Source organism: Metarhizium album (assembly GCF_000804445.1).
Source record: "Metarhizium album ARSEF 1941 chromosome Unknown scaffold_12, whole genome shotgun sequence".
NCBI lineage: Eukaryota > Fungi > Ascomycota > Sordariomycetes > Hypocreales > Clavicipitaceae > Metarhizium > Metarhizium album.
Genome location: NW_024467586.1, coordinates 771,568 through 792,957, shown reverse-complemented (window position 1 = coordinate 792,957; position 21,390 = coordinate 771,568). Strand labels below are relative to the sequence as shown.

The following is a 21,390-nucleotide window of genomic DNA, read 5'->3' as shown; positions in this document are numbered from 1 at the left end:
TTGGCGTGGCAGTCAGCCTCCGTCTCTGGGCATATACGTGGCCGGCATTGCGATGGACAACCTGGCGGCGGCCGAGCAACCGACGGGCGAGGCTCGAGGCGAGGAGACGGCAAGATCATGATGCGAACCCTTTACGCTTGGACAAGCCCCGGCACACACACGCACGCACACGCATGCCAGATGCAGACATGCACGGGAGTGGAGATGAGGTTGAACAGCTCAGCCCGCAGCGTTCAGCGGGCTCAATCTAATGCCGAGGCGGATTGCCTGGCGTCTCGGAGGTGACGCGGCGGGAGCTGGGGCGAGCATCGCCAAGTCGAGCCCCATGAGGGAGGGCATCCGTCCATCCATCCATCCATCCATCCATGATGCATCCATGCAGCGATCCCCGGCTGCATGGGGACGTGAGGATGTGCAGGCATGCGTGCGTCCCAGTGTCCAGGGCCACGTCCGAGACCACGTCCGCGGCGCATCTCCAGGCATCTCCCCGGCATCTTGTGCTCCATCTCGCGCGGCCCTGCCAGCCGGGATGATGATCCATTGGGTGCGCAGAGTATCGGGATCACGTCTGGTGCCATGCAGTGCGTGTGCTACGCACGCTTTTGCGCGTGTGGTGTGCCTCTTCTTCTTCTTCGTCTTCTTCTTCTTCTTCTTCTTCTTCTTCTTCTGCTTCTTCTGCCTCTTCTTCTCCTCCCCCTCCTGGTTCCCCGGTTTCTGCCCCCCTCGGTCCTGTTCCTCAGCGGGCGCTGCAGCATCTCGCACCAAGACACGCAGACAAACAATGACGGGACGGGACGGGACGGGACGGGACCGTGACTGCTCGAGGGCCCGAGGCTGTAGAACGCAACCCGTCACCGTCCGTCACCATGACGAAGCCGTGGCCACGGCATGACCATCACACCTTGAGACATGGCCGGCCGTCATCTGACCGGGTCGGGCCACCTGTTGTGTATGCTGAATGCCGTGTGCTGGATGCTGGATGCTGGATGCTGGATGCTGGATGCTGGATGCTGGATGCTGGATGCTGGATGCTGGATGCTGGATGCTGGATGCTGGATGCTGGATGCTGGATGCTGGATGCTGGATGCTGGATGCTGGATGCTGGATGCTGGATGCTGGATGCTGGATGCTGGATGCTGGATGCTGGATGCTGGATGCTGGATGCTGGATGCTGGATGCTGGATGCTGGATGCTGGATGCTGGATGCTGGATGCTGGATGCTGGATGCTGGATGCTGGATGCTGGATGCTGGATGCTGGATGCTGGATGCTGGATGCTGGATGCTGGATGCTGGATGCTGGATGCTGGATGCTGGATGCTGGATGCTGGATGCTGGATGCTGGATGCTGGATGCTGGATGCTGGATGCTGGATGCTGGATGCTGGATGCTGGATGCTGGATGCTGGATGCTGGATGCTGGATGCTGGATGCTGGATGCTGGATGCTGGATGCTGGATGCTGGATGCTGGATGCTGGATGCTGGATGCTGGATGCTGGATGCTGGATGCTGGATGCTGGCCGCGGCGTGTCTGGTGTCTGCGCCTGGCTCGCCCCGTCGATCCATCTTGGGACGGAGCGTTTCATGTTTCATGCCCGAGCCGGCTGCGATCTGTTCCGTGACATGGACGTGGACGCGGACGCGTGAAATGTACGGGATACCAAGCTTTCCTCTCGCCGAGTTCCCCTCTCGCCCTCGCCGCGCACACGGTAGCAGTGATACCTGCAGCCAAGACCAAGGAAAATATATGGAGAAGGCGCACGGCGGCACCAGACGGACGGGGTCCAACGGGCTGCCGTCGTCTGGCTGACACGACGACACGGCACGGGCAAGCAGGCTGGATGCGTATTGGCAATGCGTCCTTGCCATCTCCATTGGCCGGCTTTATACATGCCAACGTGAACTGAGGCACACGGAGGACCAATAATGCAAATTGGCCCCGCACACGCACCGAGGGCGCGGGCAAGCATGCAAGCACGCAATGGGAAGGTCAGGATAGGACAGGATAGGACAGGATAGGACAGGATGGGATGGGATGGGATGGGATGGGATAGGATGGAGAGCAGGCGCTTGCTTATGCGGATCCCCTCAGCCAAGGCCCGGGCAAGGGTGAATGCACGAGTGACATCGTAGATGGTTCCTCGCTGGCCAACAGACCGGGGGCACAGGCTTCTCGGTCAGCCCGAATCAGGCCGTCCGCTGGCAAGCTGCTTCTTGGATACCAGGGCGGCCGTGGATCGTGCATCGTGCATGGTGCATCGTGGGTGAGCGGGTATAACATATAACTTTGATCTCCAATGCCAGATGCGTCGTGTTGGTCGTCGCCGCCGCCGCCGCCATGAATGCCCTCTCTGCCCTCTCTGCCCTTTTCTGCCCTCTCCTGCCTTCTCCTGCCCGCTCTGCCCTCCATCCTCTCCATCATCCCCGGACCAGAGCCGTTCTCCGTTCCCTCGCGCCGCCCCCTGCCCGGGCCATCATCTCCTAATCTCAGTCTCAGTCTCAGTCTCGGTCTCAGCCTCGGCCTCGGCCACGGTCACGGCCACGGTCACCATGTCCGACCTGACGGAGCAGTATCCCGAGTACAGTCGGACCGCGAAGCTCGACGCTCTGCGGGCCACGCAGTACGGCTATCTCGACGAGCAACGACACATCTACCTCGACTACACCGGCGCCGGGCTCGCCGCCCGCTCCCAGCTCCGGGCTCACAGGAGCCGGCTGGACGGCGCAACGTTTGGAAACCCGCACTCGGAGAACCCGACCAGCCGCTCCGCCACGGAGCTGGTCGAGCGGGCGAGGCGCCGGGTCCTGCTGCACCTCAACGCGTCTCCCGAAGACTACCACGTCATATTCACGCCCAACGCCACGGGCGCCGCCAAGCTCGTCGGCGAGTCGTACCCCTTCCTCAAGACGTCGAGGCTCGTCCTGACCGCCGACAACCACAACTCCCTCAACGGCCTGCGCGAGTACGCCCGGCGGGCCGGCGCAAAGATGCGGTACATCCCCATGCGGCCAAAGGACCTGCGCATCGACACCGAGGCCGTCGCCGCGGCGCTGGCTCCCCCCCGCGCCTGGCCGTGGCGCCGGGGGCAGCAGCAGCGGCAGCGGCAGCGGCAGCCCTCGAGCCGGCAGCGAGGCCTCTTTGTCTACCCGGCGCAGAGCAACTTCAGCGGCGTGCGCCATCCGCTGAGCTGGATCAAGCTCGCCCAGGACGGCGGCTACGACGTGCTCCTCGACGCGGCCGCCTACCTGCCCACGAGCCAGCTCGACCTGTCCGCCGTCAACCCCAGCTTCGTCATCGTCAGCTGGTACAAGGTGTTTGGCTTCCCGACCGGCGTCGGGTGTCTGGTCGCGCGCCGCGACGCCCTGGCCAAGCTCGCCCGGCCGTACTTTGCCGGGGGCACCGTCAAGGCGGCCACCGTCGCCGTCCCCTGGCACGCGCTCGCGTCGGGCGAGGCCGCCTTCGAGGACGGCACCGTCAACTACCTGTCCATCCCGGACGTCCACGTCGGCCTGGACTGGATCTCGTCGGTCGGCATGGACACCATCGCCACCCGCGTGCGCTGCCTGACGGGCTGGTTCATCGACCGCCTGCTCAAGCTGCGGCACAGCGACGGCCGGCCCATGGTCGCCCTCTACGGCCCGGCCGACGTCGAGGCCCGCGGCGGCACCGTCGCCTTCAACTTCATCGACGCCCAGGGAAAGGCCGTCGACGAGCGCCTCGTCGCCCACGAGTCCAGCAGGGCCCGCATCTCCCTCCGCACCGGCTGCTTCTGCAACCCCGGGGCGGGCGAGGCCGCCTTTGGCATCGCCGCCGGCACCCTCAAGCCCCTCGTCGGCCAGAACGGCGGCGCCTCCTTTGACGACTTCCTCCGCCTCGCGCAGCTGCCTACCGGCGGCGCCATCCGCGTCTCGTTCGGCATCGCCTCCACGAGCAGCGACGTCGACTACTTTATTGCCTTTGCGTCGGCCACGTACAAGGACCGCGTCACCACTACCGACGGCCTGCCGCCCCGGCCTGGCTGTTGACGCCGCAGACTCTTTCCGAGCATCTTGCCTGTCTTTCTTTCCTTTCCTTTCCTTCCCTTCATCTAGAGGCGCACGGGCGAGTCTTGCAGCGGGTGCGTCGCGTTACCCAGCTCTCGAGGGCTGACGATCCGAACTTGTTGATGGTAGATACCAGTGGTGAATTTTTTTTTTTTTTCCATGTTTCCATTTTTGTGTTTCTGCTTTCTGTACGGCTCAGCTGGGGAACAGGGGACACCGCGACTGCGCCTGGATAGAAAGTCAGTTATTTGCAATTGATGATTTTGTGCCGTCTCCAAGTACGGAGTACCGTCCGAAGCATAGCATGCGAGTTGTGCATGGACGCGCATTTGATTGGCTTCTGCGTGTCGGCTCATCTCACGTGACCCCGACCCGACGCCTTTGAACGGCAAGAATACAAACATGGAATAACTACCAACCGACGACGCATGTAAGGTGGTGAACATCAAAGCTATCTGTTGACAACACCGCACGAGTGGAAACAAGATGATGTCCCGACACTTGCATCCCGAAACTAGCGGCGGTTGGGCACTTCAGTCGGTCGCAAGCAACGAGGCAATTCTGCAAGTCGTCGCGCCCCACGAGAAAACACGACGTTGAAGTCTCTCTTGGAAATAATACACGGACAGCACGTACGGAGCTTGCACTGCCTGCCTCTCTTGACATTTTCTCGTCCTCGCAACAAGCACAGGACACCCAGGTCTGCGGCGATGCCAGGCCCCGTGCAGACTCGCTCGCGACAATTCCCACTTTCCGCTAGTGTGGATGGACACCGGAAACAGCAATACATGATGCCGGTTGTCGCATCGCTTGCCGTGCCATTTTTCAATTGCTTGCAGAGAAACCTGCCCCCCCTCGTTTATATTGCTCCGGCAGTTGAGGCCGGTTCCAAGCTGGGAATAACACAACATGCGCCAGCGGCAGGGCGGCCTCGCAAATAACGTCCCGCAACGTCATGTTTCAACCAGCGCGCGGAAAGAATCCAGGCAAACGCGGCAGCGTCGCATTCAGGGCTGTCATTAGACATGTGAAAAAAAAAAAAAAAAAAAAAAAAAAAAAAAGCCCTCCCATGCTGTCCTGGGAGTGATGTGCTCGCCACCTCTTCCCCGCTTGCTGCCATCAACCCCTGCCTCGACCGTAAACCCTCGACTCGACGCCTTCACGTCGTCCAACTGAGCTAGTGCACCAGCACAGCCATGTCACCGCCCTTGCCCGTGGCAACATGTGCGTGGAGCTACATCGGGTGACACCCAGAGCGGCACTGGTCAACCAGTCGGATCTCATACAATGTGTTGTGTTGCGGCACCGACTTGTCACGTGGAGGACACGGCATGGCATGGCCTCGACTCCGTGGGCAACGCGGTTGAAAATCTTAAATTTCTCCAACGGGCATTTCCCACGCCTACTACAAGTGTGAGACGGCAGTGGACTTTGGCTGGTTCGCAAAGGCACAGCTGCTCCCCCCATGGTGATTGATGCCTCTTCGACGCGGTGGTGCAGTAGCTCCCGACGGTGATTTCAAAAAGATCACGGCTTGGTTTACCCCGCACTCTCTAGGATCGGGAGCCGTCGGATAGGCACACGCCATGTAGGCCTGGCGAGGTGAGGACGACGTGTTGTCCGCACCACCGCTGGATGCCGGCTGTGCAGCCGCCAAAAAAAAGGCGGCTCAAGCGTGGCTGGGGACGGTGTGATGAGTGTGACGAGCCAGGCGAGGACAATTGGTGACGGGCGAGGGGGTCCCGGTTTCAACCTTCAACGGATCGACGTCATGGTTGTTCGCTGGCACTCCGTTTCGCAGCGCAGTTCTTGGGCTCTCGGGAAATATCAGGCCCGACATGCTAACTTGGGCTGGCGACGACAACACGGCTAGTACCAAAACACTAGTGGCTTGCGGCTCGACCTGGGCGAATCGATCAGAAAGAACCCTTTCCCAGGCCGGCCGAGTCCAAGCACCTGTGTGATCGGCAAAATAGCACGCAGTCGGATCTGTTCCAACCATTGTCGAGAGCTTCTCGCCGTCCGTCCACGTCGGACCAGCATAGTATACATGTAGGGGTCTTCTCTCGGCATGGTTTGTTCTCGTGCAGTTCACACCGCAGCCTCTGGCAACATCGTCTGGCCCACGTAGACACAACGGCAATGCTCGCAACCCAAGCCATGACTGTCGACGCGGCTCGGCAGGAACAGTACCTGAACCTTGACCGTACGTACTGGGAACCTGTTTTTACCTGGAAACATTTTGCTAACAAGGTACGTACGCGGCGGTGATGCAGAATTATTCAGTCGGCCAGGGTTGTGGGCGGAGACCCCGTTGCGGAATCTCGACCTCGTTTCGACGCAAAACACGCACAGCCAGCTGGACGTCGTCGTGCAGATGGCCTTGGACGGGAACGCGATGCCAGAATTTCCAGAGACGACTCCCTTGATACACCCACAGACGTCTCAGCAGGACCAGGAATGGACGGGGAGAGGAGTGCGCCGTCCGCAGTCATGGCCCAGCGGCCCCAGCCCATGCTCGCCTCGGCGGCAAAGCCAGCAGGGACGGATGGACGACGAGCACGGCGACGACGACGGGCAGGAGGTGCATGGTGCAGACCCAACAAGCCAAGGGGGAGGCAGTGATGCGGAATTCACACACTCGGACACATGGAGACGCGGGCAGCCATGGGCGTCCAGCTCATTGCCCGTGGAACACCTTTGCCATCAGTCGTCTGTGGCCTTTGGCGAGGATCTCCTGCGCAACAGCCACGACACGGTCAACGAAAACATCTTTGCGGATTGGTGCTGGGGGACGCGACCACGGGCTGGAAAACGACGGGCCCAAGAGGGCTCCTCAGTGCCGAGGGGCAGCGACTCTGGCTTCGGGTCGCCAAGGGGGTCTCCGAGAGGGTCTCTTGCGTCCACGTCGAGTGACGAGGTCGATGCCGGGCATGAGCTGGCGACGCTTGGATTCGGAATGGGATTGGGATTCGGATTCGGATCGCGCAACCAGGCGGCGTGGAGAGGCAGACACGGGGTTTCGTCGTCGACGGCCTGGCCAGTGCTGAGGACGCGGACGCGGACGGGCTCCGTGGACCCCGACGTGGCCTCTACCTGTCGGGCCCTGTCCCTGCAGTACCTGGGCGCGGCCATGGACATGCACGACCGCAAGCCGCTGGCCACCATGGTAGGGCCGCGGCGGGAGAAGTTGACGGAACAGCAAAAGCGGCGGAACCACATCCTCCACGAGAAGAAGCGGCGTGCGCTCATCAAGGACGGATTCAACGACCTGCTCGACATGGTTCCAGACGTCAAGGATCGGGGGCTCAGCAAGTCGGCGATTCTCTTCAAGACGGCGGATTGGCTGGGCAGTTTGGTGTGCGAGAACGAGGCGCTGCGTGCGCGGGCAAGGGCCCTTGACGGCAGTGGCAGAGGCAGTGGCAGTGGCAGTGGCACAGCTGGCCATCAGCCGTGAGCCGCCTGTCCCCGAGCTCTTTAGTGGTCACGTCGCGCTGCAAAACGCGGGGCGCGGGCGTCGTGGCCGACGACGTCTGTGTCTGTGTCTGGCCAAGCGCACCGCCCGCCCCCCTGCAAAACTTGCTCGACGCCGTGCGGTCCCGGGAAACGACTGCTCCTCCCGCTACCGCTAGCACAGCACGCAAGGACATGCGCCGCACGGGTGATTTGGACGTTGGCGGGGTGCGGGTTGGGTTGGGGGAGTTGGCCTGCTCGCGCATCGCCATGCATCGCCACGCATCTGGGGAAGTCGCAGCTCCGCGACCCAGTGGCAGAGGAGGCAACGAAAGCACAGGCGAGAGGGGGGGCCACGCAATGGATGGGATCACCTGCCGCGTTGTTCACCTCAGGTCGTTGCGTTTTTTTTTTTTTTATGATTTGTTTTTGCAACTTATCAATTGATTCACTGTCCAGGGGCGGCACTTTGCAAACAAGTGCCGACGCCACTTGTTCGACCGTCTCCAAAGCAAGCAAGCCTCGAGCTCCTTCCTTCTGCTCTTCCGACTTCCCACTGCGGGGGAGGGGCCAGGAACCGACAAAAACAGCAGGGAGCGACCAAGGCAGCCTGCAGGGGAGGACCGACCGGCCCGGCTCCTGCTGGAATCGCGCGAATCTGGTCCCCCAGATGTCCCCAGATGTCCCACCCACCACCGCCAGGCTGGGCCGAATCACAAGTTGCGACTGGCTGATGGCGAGTCTTGTCCCAACATGGCAGCGGGAGCGAAGAGGGGGCGGTGGGCCGATGCGACCCAAGGCCGGCTACCGATGAACATGTCTTGGCCTGCCGCATCCAGGAACCAAATTGGTCGGTTGGCAAGGGGACCTTTTTTTCATTTTTATTTCATCTTGATCTTTTTGGCACCAACACCGTTTGAGACCGACTGAGCAATGCCAAGACGGCGCCATTCTACAGTCGAGCCCCTTGTATTTCGAGCCCCTGTGCTCCGTATTATTTACGGCCGCGATTGTCCACCTTAATGTTCGGTCGAATAACCGGCAAGTAGCTGGTGCCGGGACCTGTTTAAACCTTGTGACGCTCATTGCGCGAATTCATGCTGTCGGTGGCACCTGTCCGGAGATACGCCCAGCTTGCGGTGAATCGTGATGCAGAGACGCCTGCTGCCAACTCTCCGCAGACTTTGAGACTAGGCTGGTTGGTTTAGCTCTGTTTGGCGGCCAAGACGGCGCGGGCCACGTCTACCAACACCGACTGGGATGGCTCGTCATCATCACAGCTATAGCAGCAAGGTATATGCCATACACGAGGCTGGCTGGCAACTACACCTCTTTACTGTGCCCTCTCGATACGTCCCAGCTGCAAAGCGGTGTCCACGCTCCATATCCATATCCTCTAGACGAAACTGCTGTTACAGACAGAATGCTCCGACCTGATGGCCGCTCTCCGTATTTCCTCGCATGCCAATTGTAAAGCAGGCAAGTCGTCTAGTCGGCAGGGAGCTTGCGGTTGGCCTGCTCCATTACCAAGTGCATCGCGGGTGACCGGACAGTCAAGGTAGAGCAGGAGGGCCTCGAGGCCAAGGAAAAAAACATGGAGCCGAGACATGAAGCAGGAAAAGAAGGTTCAAAGCGAGCTCGAAGCACGACGTCGTGGTCACATGTTGGCACATAGGTCAAGGGCAACTTCAGGTTCAAAACCCTTGCCCGTGGCTGCTTAGCCTCGCCAAGTAAAATCAAGTCCAAAGTCCTTGACCGTCTGCCACCAGGGGCACTGGGAAGCCCCGATGCCGTGAGCAGAGAATCCAGGCTCAGTCCAGTCTTTTCTTCCAGTCCGCGGCGGCAATTGCGGCTAATCATCTCCCCAGCCCCTCTTCCACGCCAAGCAAGGATTGAACGCGTTGCCCAACATCGTGCCGGATCCGCAACAACTTTTCGGCCTTGGTTCCACGCCATGTTCACATCTTGCCAACTCATACTTGGGGGAATGTATCTCCAACAAGAGGTCAGGCTATTCTTTTTGATCCAACAAAGCCTGCCTGCTTCCCGGCGGCCAAAGATGAACAGAATGTGCCTCTAGACTGGTACAAGCTCACGCACCCGCCTCGACTGCTGCTGGCGACTCGACGGCCAGCCGAGCAGAGAACGTCTAAATCATCCAGGCGGCTCAGCGCCGAACCGCCGCAACGCGGCCACAAATCAGTGCGCGGGATGTATCCAGGGAAAATTGCCAGAGGCGAAAGCCGGGCTGCGTCAATCTTTGGACCGCCTCCCCGCCCCGGCCGGTTGGCAGGCTGGTGATCCCCTCGCATGCCTGAGAAGGACGTCATCGGAGCCCCGACCCACGACAGGCCATAGCTGCCTGACATGCCGACGGGTCCAAACAAGGTACCGCTCTGCTAATTCTCTGCCAAGGACCGCACCTCATAGAAGAGGCTACAAAATCTCGGACGTTCGCGAGCACCGGGCCTGGCGAGATGCCCGCGCAGCTTTCCGTGCGTTGTTCCGGCCCAAGGCGACGGCGCGGCGTGGTCAAGACGGGCAAGGACAGCGTGGCCGCAACGCCAAACAGGGTCCGCGCAACAACGCAACGGGCATTAGGTTTGCACTCGGGCATTTATTACATGCGACAAACTCCCCGGGGCCGGGGCCGGGACCGGGACCAGACCACCACGGCTACGTCCATGATTCTGCCGGGCTTTTGAAAGTCTCGTCCAAGGCTGCGTACCCGCGCTCGATGGCTTCCTGGGTGCTCGGGTTTCCCGGCACCACACTACTCGACTCTACACCGTGCTCTACGCAGCATCTCGCACAAGGCTTAGAAGACCAACACCAGCGGGGCGGTGTGAAAGAACTCGCCAGACGGCCTGGAGCACGACATGGCTCAATTCAACATGTAACACGTTGGTGTCAAAAGCGCGTGTGATTGGATTCTTTCGATGCCGCAGCCTTTTGCCCGAGGTCTCGTGACCACAAACGTTTAAACCTCGTCACCAGCGTCCCAGCAACGGCCACGCAAAAAGCTAGTGCTTTGTGCAGAAGCCACTGCTCCGTGTAGATGGCTCGATTCCGCGTTGAATTGGTGGATAGAGGCCATCACGAATCATGCGAGGCAGCTGATTTTCATACGACCGAATCTTCTAGGCACGCATCTGGCTTCGGTTTGGCAGCCCGCCACTGTCCACCACATCGGCCCATGGGTGAATCACAGTCTGAGCAGCTCCGGCGCTGTTTCAGGGTAGTCTGCCCGCACGCGAAAAAAACACAGCCAGGCTCAGACTTGGTTGACCGGTCCACGTGGCAGCTGGGACACGAGGTACTAGTAGAGTGACGGCGAGCGACAAGACGCAGCCCTGACAATGTTCTTGGGGAAAATTGTAGGACCCCTCGGTCCCGCAGGGCATCGCAAGTCAAGTCACTACTAGTTAAAATTGCCCACTCGATGGATCAATCGATAGACGGGCCCGAGCTAACTCGCCCCCAATTAAACCTCGACACCATTGGCTGACGCCGACAAAACTAAACGGATCACGGACGGGACGGATGCTGTTGGCGCCCAAAGTGGAGGGGATGGCGACGCTGCCCCTATTCCTCTTGGCTTTTGCAAAACACCTCTGTTAGGGAATTGCTACACGGGCATGACACTTTGGCTACACGGGCATGACTCTTACACGGGCATGACTTTTACCACTTCTGATTGGTCGCATACTTTCTTGGCCCCACAGATACTTCCTCGGAAAGGCGGTGTAGCCAACTTCACTAACAAGCTCCTACATCACCATGAATTGCAGTCACTTATCGTTGTGGGCGCGATTGGTCTTCTGCTATCTTGCAAGCCTGCATTTCGGATTAAACTACCGTCCTTGTACTGTTAGCCAGTAACTGTCAAATACTGGCAAAAGACGTGATGTGGTCTACTTAATTTATTGCCTCACAACGATACAATCTGGATCTTCGTCATCACTCTTAGCCAGTTCCCATTGACTCCTTGTCCTGCGAATGTTTCGTTGCGTCCTCCGTCCACTGTACCGCACGCCTGTCGTATTCCCAGCATTTAGGACTTTAGAAGGTCTACCTGGCCCTTGCTGGGCTGAGATGCCAATTTGGCCACCAGTTTGTGTGATGGTTTCTCGAGTAGCTTTATGCACTCTCCTAGCAAGAGTTGGCTTATTGAGACTTCCTGGCGGTCGACCTCGTCGCCCACTTGGTTGATTATCAGATCGGCTACTTGATGTAATAGCTAGGCTTTCTGGGATAACCTGCGCTGTATTCTTTGGCCTTCCACGTAGTGCAGTGGCAACTTTCGGGTCAAGAATTCGTCGGTATGGATCTTGAGATGCCGATTCCCGTAGTCGCCAGCGTGGGTGGACCTCCCATTTAGTGAAACGTGTGTCAGAATCTAGCTTTGCGTAGACTTTATGATAGCATGGGATTCCCAGCTCAATAGAGACCGTACAGTCGTCGTCGCAAAGTCCAATAGAGTCGGGGAAGGGATTCTTCCCCGTCGGCAGAAATTTGCGAGCAATACAGTATTGCTTGTTGATTAACCCAAGTCCTTTCGATGACATGGTTGTTCGTAGTTCACCAAGATAGTTTCCCATCGAACCTAGGTATTGTGGAGCAGTCAGGACATCATCCTGTCCACAGGCATCCTTAAAGGCACGTTCTTGGTCATGTATCATATCCTGCATTGCCTCGACGAGTCGGTAGAGGTGGCTCATGCCATTTAATAGATAGCTTTTGATATTATTGTTGCTTGCTTCTGTGCCGGACGTAACTCGGATTCCGAAGTTACGATAACGACGGATAAAGCAACGTGCCCATTGAGCACTAACAGGCATATAAGTCGAGTAGAGGTATTGTAAGATCGCTCGTTGGTCGTCGAACTCTTTACAAAGATCTCTCCATGCCTGCTCAAACGCTTCCTCAGTCTCGGCATAGAGAACCTTTTTCCACATTAAAACAACGCCTTGGTAAGTATGAGGAATCTTATCACTACTCGACCGATCTTCGATCAGATGCTTATCTGTAGTGCTCAACCCGCCATCCGCCTGTGAGGGAATGTCTTCACTGTCACTAGCGCTAGGGCTAGTAGTACTGTCCTCACGTTGGCCCGTCCACCTAGTCTTCGATTTAAGCAAAACGTTTGAAAGGATATGATGAATACAAAGCTGTTGCTGTGCATTTGGAAACTGATCATTAACGGCAGCTTTCATAGCCTTGTCGAAGTCTGTGATGATGACATCTGGTTCCCTGAGTGAGTGTTTTGTAATGAGCTTGCGAACACTCTCTGCAAGGAATTGGAACCCCTCCCTCCTCTCGTTATCTATTAAGCCAAATGCAGCATTGAACACAGTTCCAAGACAGGTTTGGCCAGTAGCCTGGAATAAAGGAAGCTTGAAGCGATTAGTGTTATATGTGTTATCAAAGCTAATAACCTCGGGGAAGCGCTTCCACATCTGTAGACAGTACGGAAAGGTCCAGACAAGACCAAGCAGTCTATCTGGATCATCATCGGCCCATTTCGCGATGTATGGGATCTTCTTCTCATCAAAGAGTTTGATCAATGCCGCAGTAGGTGTATAGCCATTTAGCTTCTCTCGGTTAATGAACGAACGGGCATTATAGATATCCTTCCGCAGGAGTGTTGTATCGGGGAATTGCTCCTCAACCATAGCAGCTACATCACTGGCTCGAATACCCGCGCGACGGCTTGCTGACTCGATGGTTGCTTTAACTGGTGTAGTAAGGCGGCGGTGGGAAACATGCGCAGATGGCGTAATACTCCGTTCATGGTTATGCTGGTGATGTTTCGGGTCTCTATGTTGTCGAAGAAGCCACTTGCCTTCCTCTAGGGCTTCAGCAATTATCATCCATTTGCAATCACACTTCCGAGACCTTCGGGTTCGAAGACCAGAACCCCCCGAGGCCCGAGATTGTCCAAACCGGTCGCATTGAATGGAGTACCTAATCAACCGTCCCTTATAGGAATATTTATTCCGCCGAATAATACCAAATCCGTTCTCCTTTGCAAATGCGTTGGTTGTTTTAAAAAGAACTTCGGCCGAGGGCGCTGGGTCGCCAGGGATTATTGGGTTCGGAATTGGCTCCGGGGCGGGAGATAGAGACTGTCGCATAGGCGAGGAACTAATATTTTCGGGCGTCGGTGATATTCGAGGAGGTTGTGTGGGTGACCTACGAGGTGGAGAGTACGGTGGAGGAGAGTCATATGCTTCGAAACTTAATGGTGACCATCCCCATCTCTCTCGCCAAGCTTGTACACGTTCGTATGATCGAGCAAGGTCTACAGTTAGCCTTCGACCTTCGCCGGTAACCTCTCGTACTATGCGCATTGCGGACTCGAACTCGGCTCTTGTCCTTGTTGGGAGATGCTGGGCGGATGGGGGTGATTCGGGAGGTTCAGAGGCGAATGGATCAAATTCTGGGCCTGGTATAAGCGCTCTGACTCGCTGGCTCCATCTTTTTCCACGGAAGAAGTCATTTTGAAGATATATCTCATAGTCAGATCGAAGGCCCCATGCAGGCTCATGGCGGCCCTGTGAACCATGGGGGTGTGGGAGACTTGAAAGTGTTTGCGGGAAAGAGGCGAACAGGTTATCGAGTGCATTTTCGTCCCCGAGGCCGTAGAACTGACCGATACTCGTAGCAGAGCTACTCGCGGATTGTGGTCGGTCTTCAACTGTGGAAGGACTAGATCTGCGTCGCCGACTGGATTTGTGTCGCTTTCCTCTTTGTGATTGATCACTGGGACTAGGGCTCCGCGACCTGCGAGGAGGTGTGCGAGGCAAAGACATTGACGTCTTGAGAAGAGAACAAGATTGTAGTGAAAGAATTGGTCGCTATCTCTACAGCATAGGGTGCCGTATTATGGTTTATTAAAAGCTACGAAAATGAAGAAAGCAAGCTCGAGGGGGTCGCCCCGACTGCGCGACCACTGGGTTGCTGCGTAGTAGCTTAGCCGAAATGAAGTAATTTACACAGAAGCAAGGTTAAAATGGCCCAGGTACTTGCGGCTGAGGTGGCAGAATCCAGCGTCGTTAACAGAGACAATGCGACCAATCAGAAGTGGTAAAAGTCATGCCCGTGTAAGAGTCATGCCCGTGTAGCCAAAGTGTCATGCCCGTGTAGCAATTCCCTTTTTAACAACCCCCGGTAATATCAGACACGGTGTCAATCTGCATGTAGACATGTCATATTGGCTCCCAAGGTTCGTCGAATGGCGCCCAGGTGATCCCCCTTGCTGCGTTATCTAAGTGAGCTCGCCCGCGTGTGCTGCAGACACATGCCCCCAGTTACCCTACCCGTTTTACGGAAGTCCACTTGTAATATGTCTGTCCATGGTCTCTGGCAAACTGTACGCACTTGTCTTTCTGCTCGGTGTTCAACTTGCATCCCGCAGCATTTAAACACGCCTCTCTGCGGGAGCCAAAAGCGTGTCTCGGCACCTACAAGGACGGCATCAACGATTACGCGCTGCCACTGCTCAAGACAACCCAAAGACGCCATCATGTCTATCATATGCCTTTCCATCCCTGAGGGCCTGTTCTGCCTGCCCTTCCATTTTGACGTAGACGTAGCATTCTCCGACCAGTTTCCGCTTGTCCTTGGACAAAATAACAGGCACACCGCAGCCGCACAGGATGCACAAAAAGCCTTTCTTCTTCATACCCTCGGGGCCGAGACCGAAAAGCTCCTCGCCCGAGCCGCTCGAGCCCGTGGCAGCGGTAAAGAAGACCCGGTTCATGGTCGACGGCATAGTGCTGATCGACATATGAGGTTGTTGGCGGGCGGTCGAAACGGCACCAAGACATCAAGGCACTGTTACCATGCACTTGACATGTCTTGGCTTTATCCTTGGTAAATCAAGGTGCGTCCAAAGCCTGACACGGCTGGTCCCGTGTGTCTCATCACAGTCGAAATCAGTTGTCGGCCGGACTACCACTCAATGGGGTAGACAAGGAGGATGCAGATTTCAAAATAGCCTCCTTGACGCTATTTCCGTGGCGTTACGTCTACGTATGTAATGTTGAAAACTCACTAGACCTCAACTAGCTTGTCATCGGGCCCCCGAAGAGATGGATTGCTTGCTGCCACGTCCGGACAGTCGTCCCTTTGCGGACAGGATGCAAGTTGAGTTGCATTGCCGTGTGTTGAGGGCCAATTGCGATGCGCCAGAGCATCTTGGATCGACGGCCGCGGACGCCTCCTCTGGCGAGGGTCACGGTCACGGCAACGAACGTCATGGATGAGTTCTGCATGTGGCGACTCGGACCGGACGCAATGATTGAATGGACAACACCCGCCGAACCAGTCGATTGCAGACTTGGGGGGATGTTTCGGCTCTGATTCGGAAAGGAGGCCGCAGATGTACTCAAAACCGGACCTTGGCCGATGTTTCGGCGCACAAGACGACTGCATTACATGTTTTGCTGCCTTTGCTCTACCGAAAGAAGAGCCCCGTGGGTATTCTTCATTGGAACAGTAACCTGCCGAGGGCGGCAACAAAGTCTACGCCTTGGTGACAGGCGCGCTTGATGTGCGGCACACTCGGCCCAGCGTCATGCAGACTCGGTCTGGCCGCCAGACAAATTCCGTCATGCCAGCACGACCGATGAGACAGGTCGGTGGCAGATGGGAATCGAGTCTCATCTGGCGAACTCTGCAGACGCGGCCCCCAGCCGATGCCCGAGAATCAAGCCACATCACTAGCTACTTGTACCATGTCTAGACGTGAGATGGCTCCTCCGACAGGCGCATAGACTCTAGCAAGATACATTTAATCACACCGCGATCTCGAAGCTGTAATGTTTGAGTGTGAGCACCCAGATAATGAATGCTGCGCTCACAGGCTAACATGGTGAAACCTCGCAGAGCATGACAGGCACGCACTTCCAGCCCGGGACGCCATCCATATCCCTGGATGCTGCTGGGCTCGTCGCACTCGCCGACCTGCGCACGATCCAGAAACGAACCGTCTTGGCCGGGACCTCGTCGCCGCTCGACATGTTCGTCCTCGCCGCGGGTGTTCACATGCAGCACAGTTGGCAATGACGCGTGACTAGAGGGGAGTCGGCGTGATTGGCCTCCTCGTGCTTTCTCGTACGGCAAGCTTCTTCGTCATCCATAAAAGAAGCGAGCCGGGATGGTTCGGACAGTCAGAGCCAGATGCGCGGGGCGACATGCTCACCCTTCTCAGCCAGGACCGCTGGATCAGGATGCAAGGCGAGGTCGACCATCTCAAAGCCGTCACGTCCGGCAAGTGGCTGCAGGACGGGACGGCGTGGCAGAGCTACGTCACGGCGATTGCTACCGTCGTTGCCTGTCTCGGTGCTGCTTTGGCGAGCCACGTTTCGCAGTTTGGCAAGATCCTGCTCATCTGTCTTCTGACAGGGTCCAGCGGCCTGGTGGCGATAGCCAAGACATCTACGGATGTGCTGCAGATGCACGGCTTCCTGGTCAAGGTTCCCCGGCGGGATGAGTACGGGCGACGACTCGGAGTTGCTCATGAGCTCATCGTGAAGAGTGGCCGCAGTGACTGGGCGGTGCGAATCCGGAAGGTCCTTTGCCGGGTCACGAGGGAACTGCCGAGGTTGTCATGTGCTGTATGGGAGACACGTAGTCTCGACTTGAGGGAGGATTATCTTGGTACATGTGTGCGACTTGAGCTCAACGGACCAGACGTCGCAGCACTCACGCGTAAATAGACGATGAACCAACAGTAGAAGCACGTGTGGGTGCGACGGTCATGTGACCACTCTCGTGACACACCGCATTGCTAGCCTATTCCATGCCGGCGGAGGCATCGACAATCCCAATGGCCTCTATGTGGATGATTCGTACATGCTCATCAACCGTTGGTGGTCGTCCATGCGGCTTTTTATCACGACGTCGCCCGAATCTAGCGCAGTCCCTGGCGTGATAAATAAAGCACATAGCAGAAAGTCGAGCAAATAGGGAGCAAATGGTTGGATATTTTTTCGGCCTCCGCCACAGTTGCCAAGCCACACAGCACCCGGCCCAGTCACGGCCCGTGTGGTGTTGTGTGGGGCGGGCACCAGGGGTCAGCACCCACGGCCCAGGTCCGACTTGTCCAGCACCTTGCCATGTTCTTCACGGACGCGACGGCGCCACGATGCGTCAATACAATTGATACAATGATCCGTCAAGTACGGAGTACAACTACGCCCCTCACGTTTTTTTGTATCCACAGTCAGCGCGACGTGAAGACGATACGGGGGGCTGGCTCGAGCTCAGCTGATGAGCCTTGTGACTTGTCGACTTCTCGGTCGCATCAGCCACATAGCGGCAATACGCCGCCAGGCCAGTAGTACAGTCGCACATTAGCTTGCATCTGCAAATGCTGCTACTATGATTTTCCTAATTTGCATTCTGCTGATTTGCTGTAGCGCTATATATCTTTATAATTATAGTTAATTGCTATATATATCTTTATAATTATTATTAACTTTAATATTATATAAAATACTTACTTAAACTTATATATTTACTTATACTCTCTATAGATATATATATTATTTTACAATTTTATTTTATAATATATAAATTAATATAAAAGTAAATACTTAGCTATTATATTTTTATTATTTAAGTAAGACTTATCTTTCTTAACCTTTATATTTCTTTTTTTTCTTTTATAAACTTAAACTACTTTTATTATCTTATTAAATTATTTCTAAACTAGTTTATACTACTTAAAAAAAAATATCTTATAGATATAAGTTATTATTATAATACTAGTAATACTTAAACTTAAAGAAGCAACTTGCTAATAAGCTTATCTTTAAGTTAAAATTTAATGCTATAAGTCTTCTTTAGTAGAAATAATAAAAGTAATAATTAGAACTAACTTAGAAATAATTCTAGGATAGCTAGCTAATTTTATTCCCTAGGGAACTATTCTACTATTTTAAAGTAAATAGTATACTATATAATTAAGTATAATACTAACTAGATATATATATAAATTAATTCTTATTTATTTCTTATAGATATAGCAATATATAATTAAGTTATTACTTTAAAACTATTATATCTAATTTTATAAAATTAACCTAGAGAAGTACTACTTTAAAGATAATAAAAAGCAATTAAATAATAACTTAACTTATAAGTTACTATAGAAAATAGTTTAAAACTAGTTATATAATAATTAATATTTATTTTATATAGAATAGTATCTAGACTATATTAATAGCTAAGCGCTATTATAAATACTATACAAGCTTATATAGTAAGGCATAATGCCTTCTAAGGCAATTCTTATTTCTACTCTTATACTGCTAACTACTACTGCTATTACTACTACTAATACTATAGTTTAAACTATATATAATAAAGCTGCTGCTGCTAATACTAAAGCAGCAGCTACTATATACTGCTAACTAAGAATAGTATATATACTGCTTAAACTACTTATAAAGTAATTAGAAAAGAGATTAAGACTAATTTTAATAGAATACTGCTAAGCTGCCTGCCTAGTTGCTCTTGCTCTTGCTCTCGCTCTTGCCCCCGCTCTTGCTCTTGCTGTTGTTGTTATTATTATTATTGCTTTTACTACTGCTGCCGCCGCTATTATTGTTATTATTATTATTATTATTACTATTGCCCCTGCCCCTGCCTCTAAGCTTCTCCCCCTCTCTCTCTCTTTCTAAGGACAAGAAGGATAAGGATAAAGACATAGAAATAGTATAAACTACTTACTAAATAATTATAAACTAGTTAAGAACTAATTCTAGCTAATAGAATTTACTTAGTATATTACTAAATAATATACTCTTTACTATATAGCTACTATACTATAAAGATAGCTTTTTTATAATTACTAAGATATATTATATAATAAGTTTCTAGAGGCTAAATATAGCTTATAATATTTATATATTTCAATTATAGTTAATTGCTATATATATCTTTATAATTATTATTAACTTTAATATTATATAAAATACTTACTTAAACTTATATATTTACTTATACTCTCTATAAATATATATATTATTTTGTAATTTTATCTTATAATATATAAATTAATATAAAAGTAAATGCCTAGCTACTATATTTTTATTATTTAAGTAAGATCTATCTTTCTTAACCTTTATATCTCTTTTTTTCCTTCTATAAACTTAAACTACTTTTATTATCTTATTAAATTATTTCTAAATTAGTTTATACTACTTAAAAAAAAAATATTTTATAAATATAAGTTATTACTATAATACTAGTAATATTTAAACTTAAGAGAGCAACTTACTAATAAGCTTATCTCTAAGTTAAAATTTAATATTATAAGTCTTCTTTAGTAGAAATAATAAAAGTAATAATTAAAACTAACTTAAAAATAATTTTAAAATAGCTAGCTAATTTTATTTCTTAGAGAACTATTCTACTATTTTAAAGTAAATAATATACTATATAATTAAGTATAATACTAACTAAATATATATATAAATTAATTCTTATTTATTTCTTATAAATATAGTAATATATAACTAATTTATTACTTTAAAACTATTATATTTAATTTTATAAAATTAACCTAGAGAAGTACTACTTTAGAGATAATAAAAAGCAATTAAATAATAACTTAGCTTATAAGTTGCTATAGAAAATAGTTTAGAACTAGTTATATAATAATTAATATTTATTTTATATAGAATAGTATCTAGACTATATTAATAGCTAAGCGCTATTATAAATACTATATAAGCCTATATAGCAAGGCGTAACGCCTTCTAAGGCGATTTCTATTTCTGCCCTTATGCTGCTAACTACTGCTACTATTACTACTGCTAATACTATAGTTTAAACTATATATAATAAAGCTACTACTACTAATGCTAAAGCAGCAGCTACTATATACTGCTAACTAAGAATAGTATATATACTGCTTAAACTACTTATAAAGTAATTAGAAAAGAGATTAAAACTAATTTTAATAAAATGCTGCTAAGCTGCCTGCCTAGTTGCTCTTGCTCTTGCTCTTGCCCTTGCTCTTGCCTCTGCTCTTGCTCTTACTGTTATTATTATTATTGTTATTGCTGTTGCTGCTACTACTACTGCTATTATTATTATTATTATTATTATTATTACTATTGCTCTTGCCCCTGCTTTTAAGCTCCTCTCTCTCCCTCTCTCTTTCTAAGGATAAGAAGGATAAAAATAAAGATAAAGATAAAAATAAAGTTAAGAATAAAAATAAAAATATAGAAATAATATAAACTACTTACTAAATAATTATAAACTAGTTAAGAACTAATTCTAGCTAATAGAATTTGCTTAGTATATTACTAAATAATATACTCTTTACTATACAGCTACTATACTATAAAGATAGCCTTTTTATAATTACTAAAATATACTATATAGTAGGTTTCTAGAGGCTTAATATAGCTTATAATATTTATATATTTATTTTATATAGTGAGTTAGTTAAGATTAAAATTAAATTAAAAATAATTTATACTAATAGCTATAAAATGCTCTCTCTCTTACTCTAACTAGTCTTATAAAGTTTAGAAATATTTTTATTAGTTTAATTAGTTTAGTTAGTTTATTTTTTATTTTTTTTTTATTTTTTGTTTTTCTTTTGTTTCTTTTGTTTTTTTTATTTTTTTTTCTTTATTTTTTTTTCTTTACTTTTTTTACTTTACTTTTTTTTACTTTACTTTTTTTAACTTTACTTTTTTTAACTTTACTTTTTTACTTAGCTTTTATATTTTATTTCTTTAAATTAGTTACTTAAGTTATTTTATAAATAAATTAAAAATATATTTCTTTAAGATATATTTAGTAAAGAAATTATAAATTATTTATTATCTTAGCTTAATTTAGTTTTAAAATAGTTTAAAAGTAAT

General features: G+C 51.4%; 6 protein-coding genes across 6 annotated transcripts; 3 read left to right on the top strand and 3 right to left on the bottom strand.

The window, feature by feature from the left end:
• Positions 1-895: 895 nt before the first annotated feature.
• MAM_05238 (uncharacterized protein) lies at positions 896-1,564 on the bottom strand (the record flags this gene model as incomplete). Its single annotated transcript, XM_040824036.1, has 1 exon — positions 896-1,564. The coding sequence occupies one exon, from the start codon at positions 1,562-1,564 to the stop codon at positions 896-898; it is 669 nt and encodes a 222-aa protein (XP_040678195.1).
• Positions 1,565-2,548: 984 nt separating this feature from the next.
• MAM_05237 (cysteine desulfurase) lies at positions 2,549-4,024 on the top strand (the record flags this gene model as incomplete). The annotated part of the gene is made up of 1 exon (XM_040824035.1): positions 2,549-4,024. The coding sequence occupies one exon, from the start codon at positions 2,549-2,551 to the stop codon at positions 4,022-4,024; it is 1,476 nt and encodes a 491-aa protein (XP_040678194.1).
• Positions 4,025-6,590: 2,566 nt separating this feature from the next.
• On the top strand, positions 6,591-7,499 carry MAM_05236 (Helix-loop-helix DNA-binding protein; the record flags this gene model as incomplete). The annotated part of the gene is made up of 1 exon (XM_040824034.1): positions 6,591-7,499. One exon carries the CDS (start codon positions 6,591-6,593, stop codon positions 7,497-7,499), a length of 909 nt encoding a protein of 302 aa, XP_040678193.1.
• A 4,050-nt stretch (positions 7,500-11,549) lies between these two features.
• On the bottom strand, positions 11,550-13,170 carry MAM_05235 (uncharacterized protein; the record flags this gene model as incomplete). Its single annotated transcript, XM_040824033.1, has 2 exons — positions 11,550-11,719; positions 11,952-13,170. The coding sequence occupies 2 exons, from the start codon at positions 13,168-13,170 to the stop codon at positions 11,550-11,552; spliced, it is 1,389 nt and encodes a 462-aa protein (XP_040678192.1).
• Positions 13,171-14,999: 1,829 nt separating this feature from the next.
• On the bottom strand, positions 15,000-15,287 carry MAM_05234 (uncharacterized protein; the record flags this gene model as incomplete). Its single annotated transcript, XM_040824032.1, has 1 exon — positions 15,000-15,287. One exon carries the CDS (start codon positions 15,285-15,287, stop codon positions 15,000-15,002), a length of 288 nt encoding a protein of 95 aa, XP_040678191.1.
• A 1,408-nt stretch (positions 15,288-16,695) lies between these two features.
• On the top strand, positions 16,696-17,220 carry MAM_05233 (uncharacterized protein; the record flags this gene model as incomplete). The annotated part of the gene is made up of 1 exon (XM_040824031.1): positions 16,696-17,220. One exon carries the CDS (start codon positions 16,696-16,698, stop codon positions 17,218-17,220), a length of 525 nt encoding a protein of 174 aa, XP_040678190.1.
• Between the last annotated feature and the right edge of the window lie 4,170 nt (positions 17,221-21,390).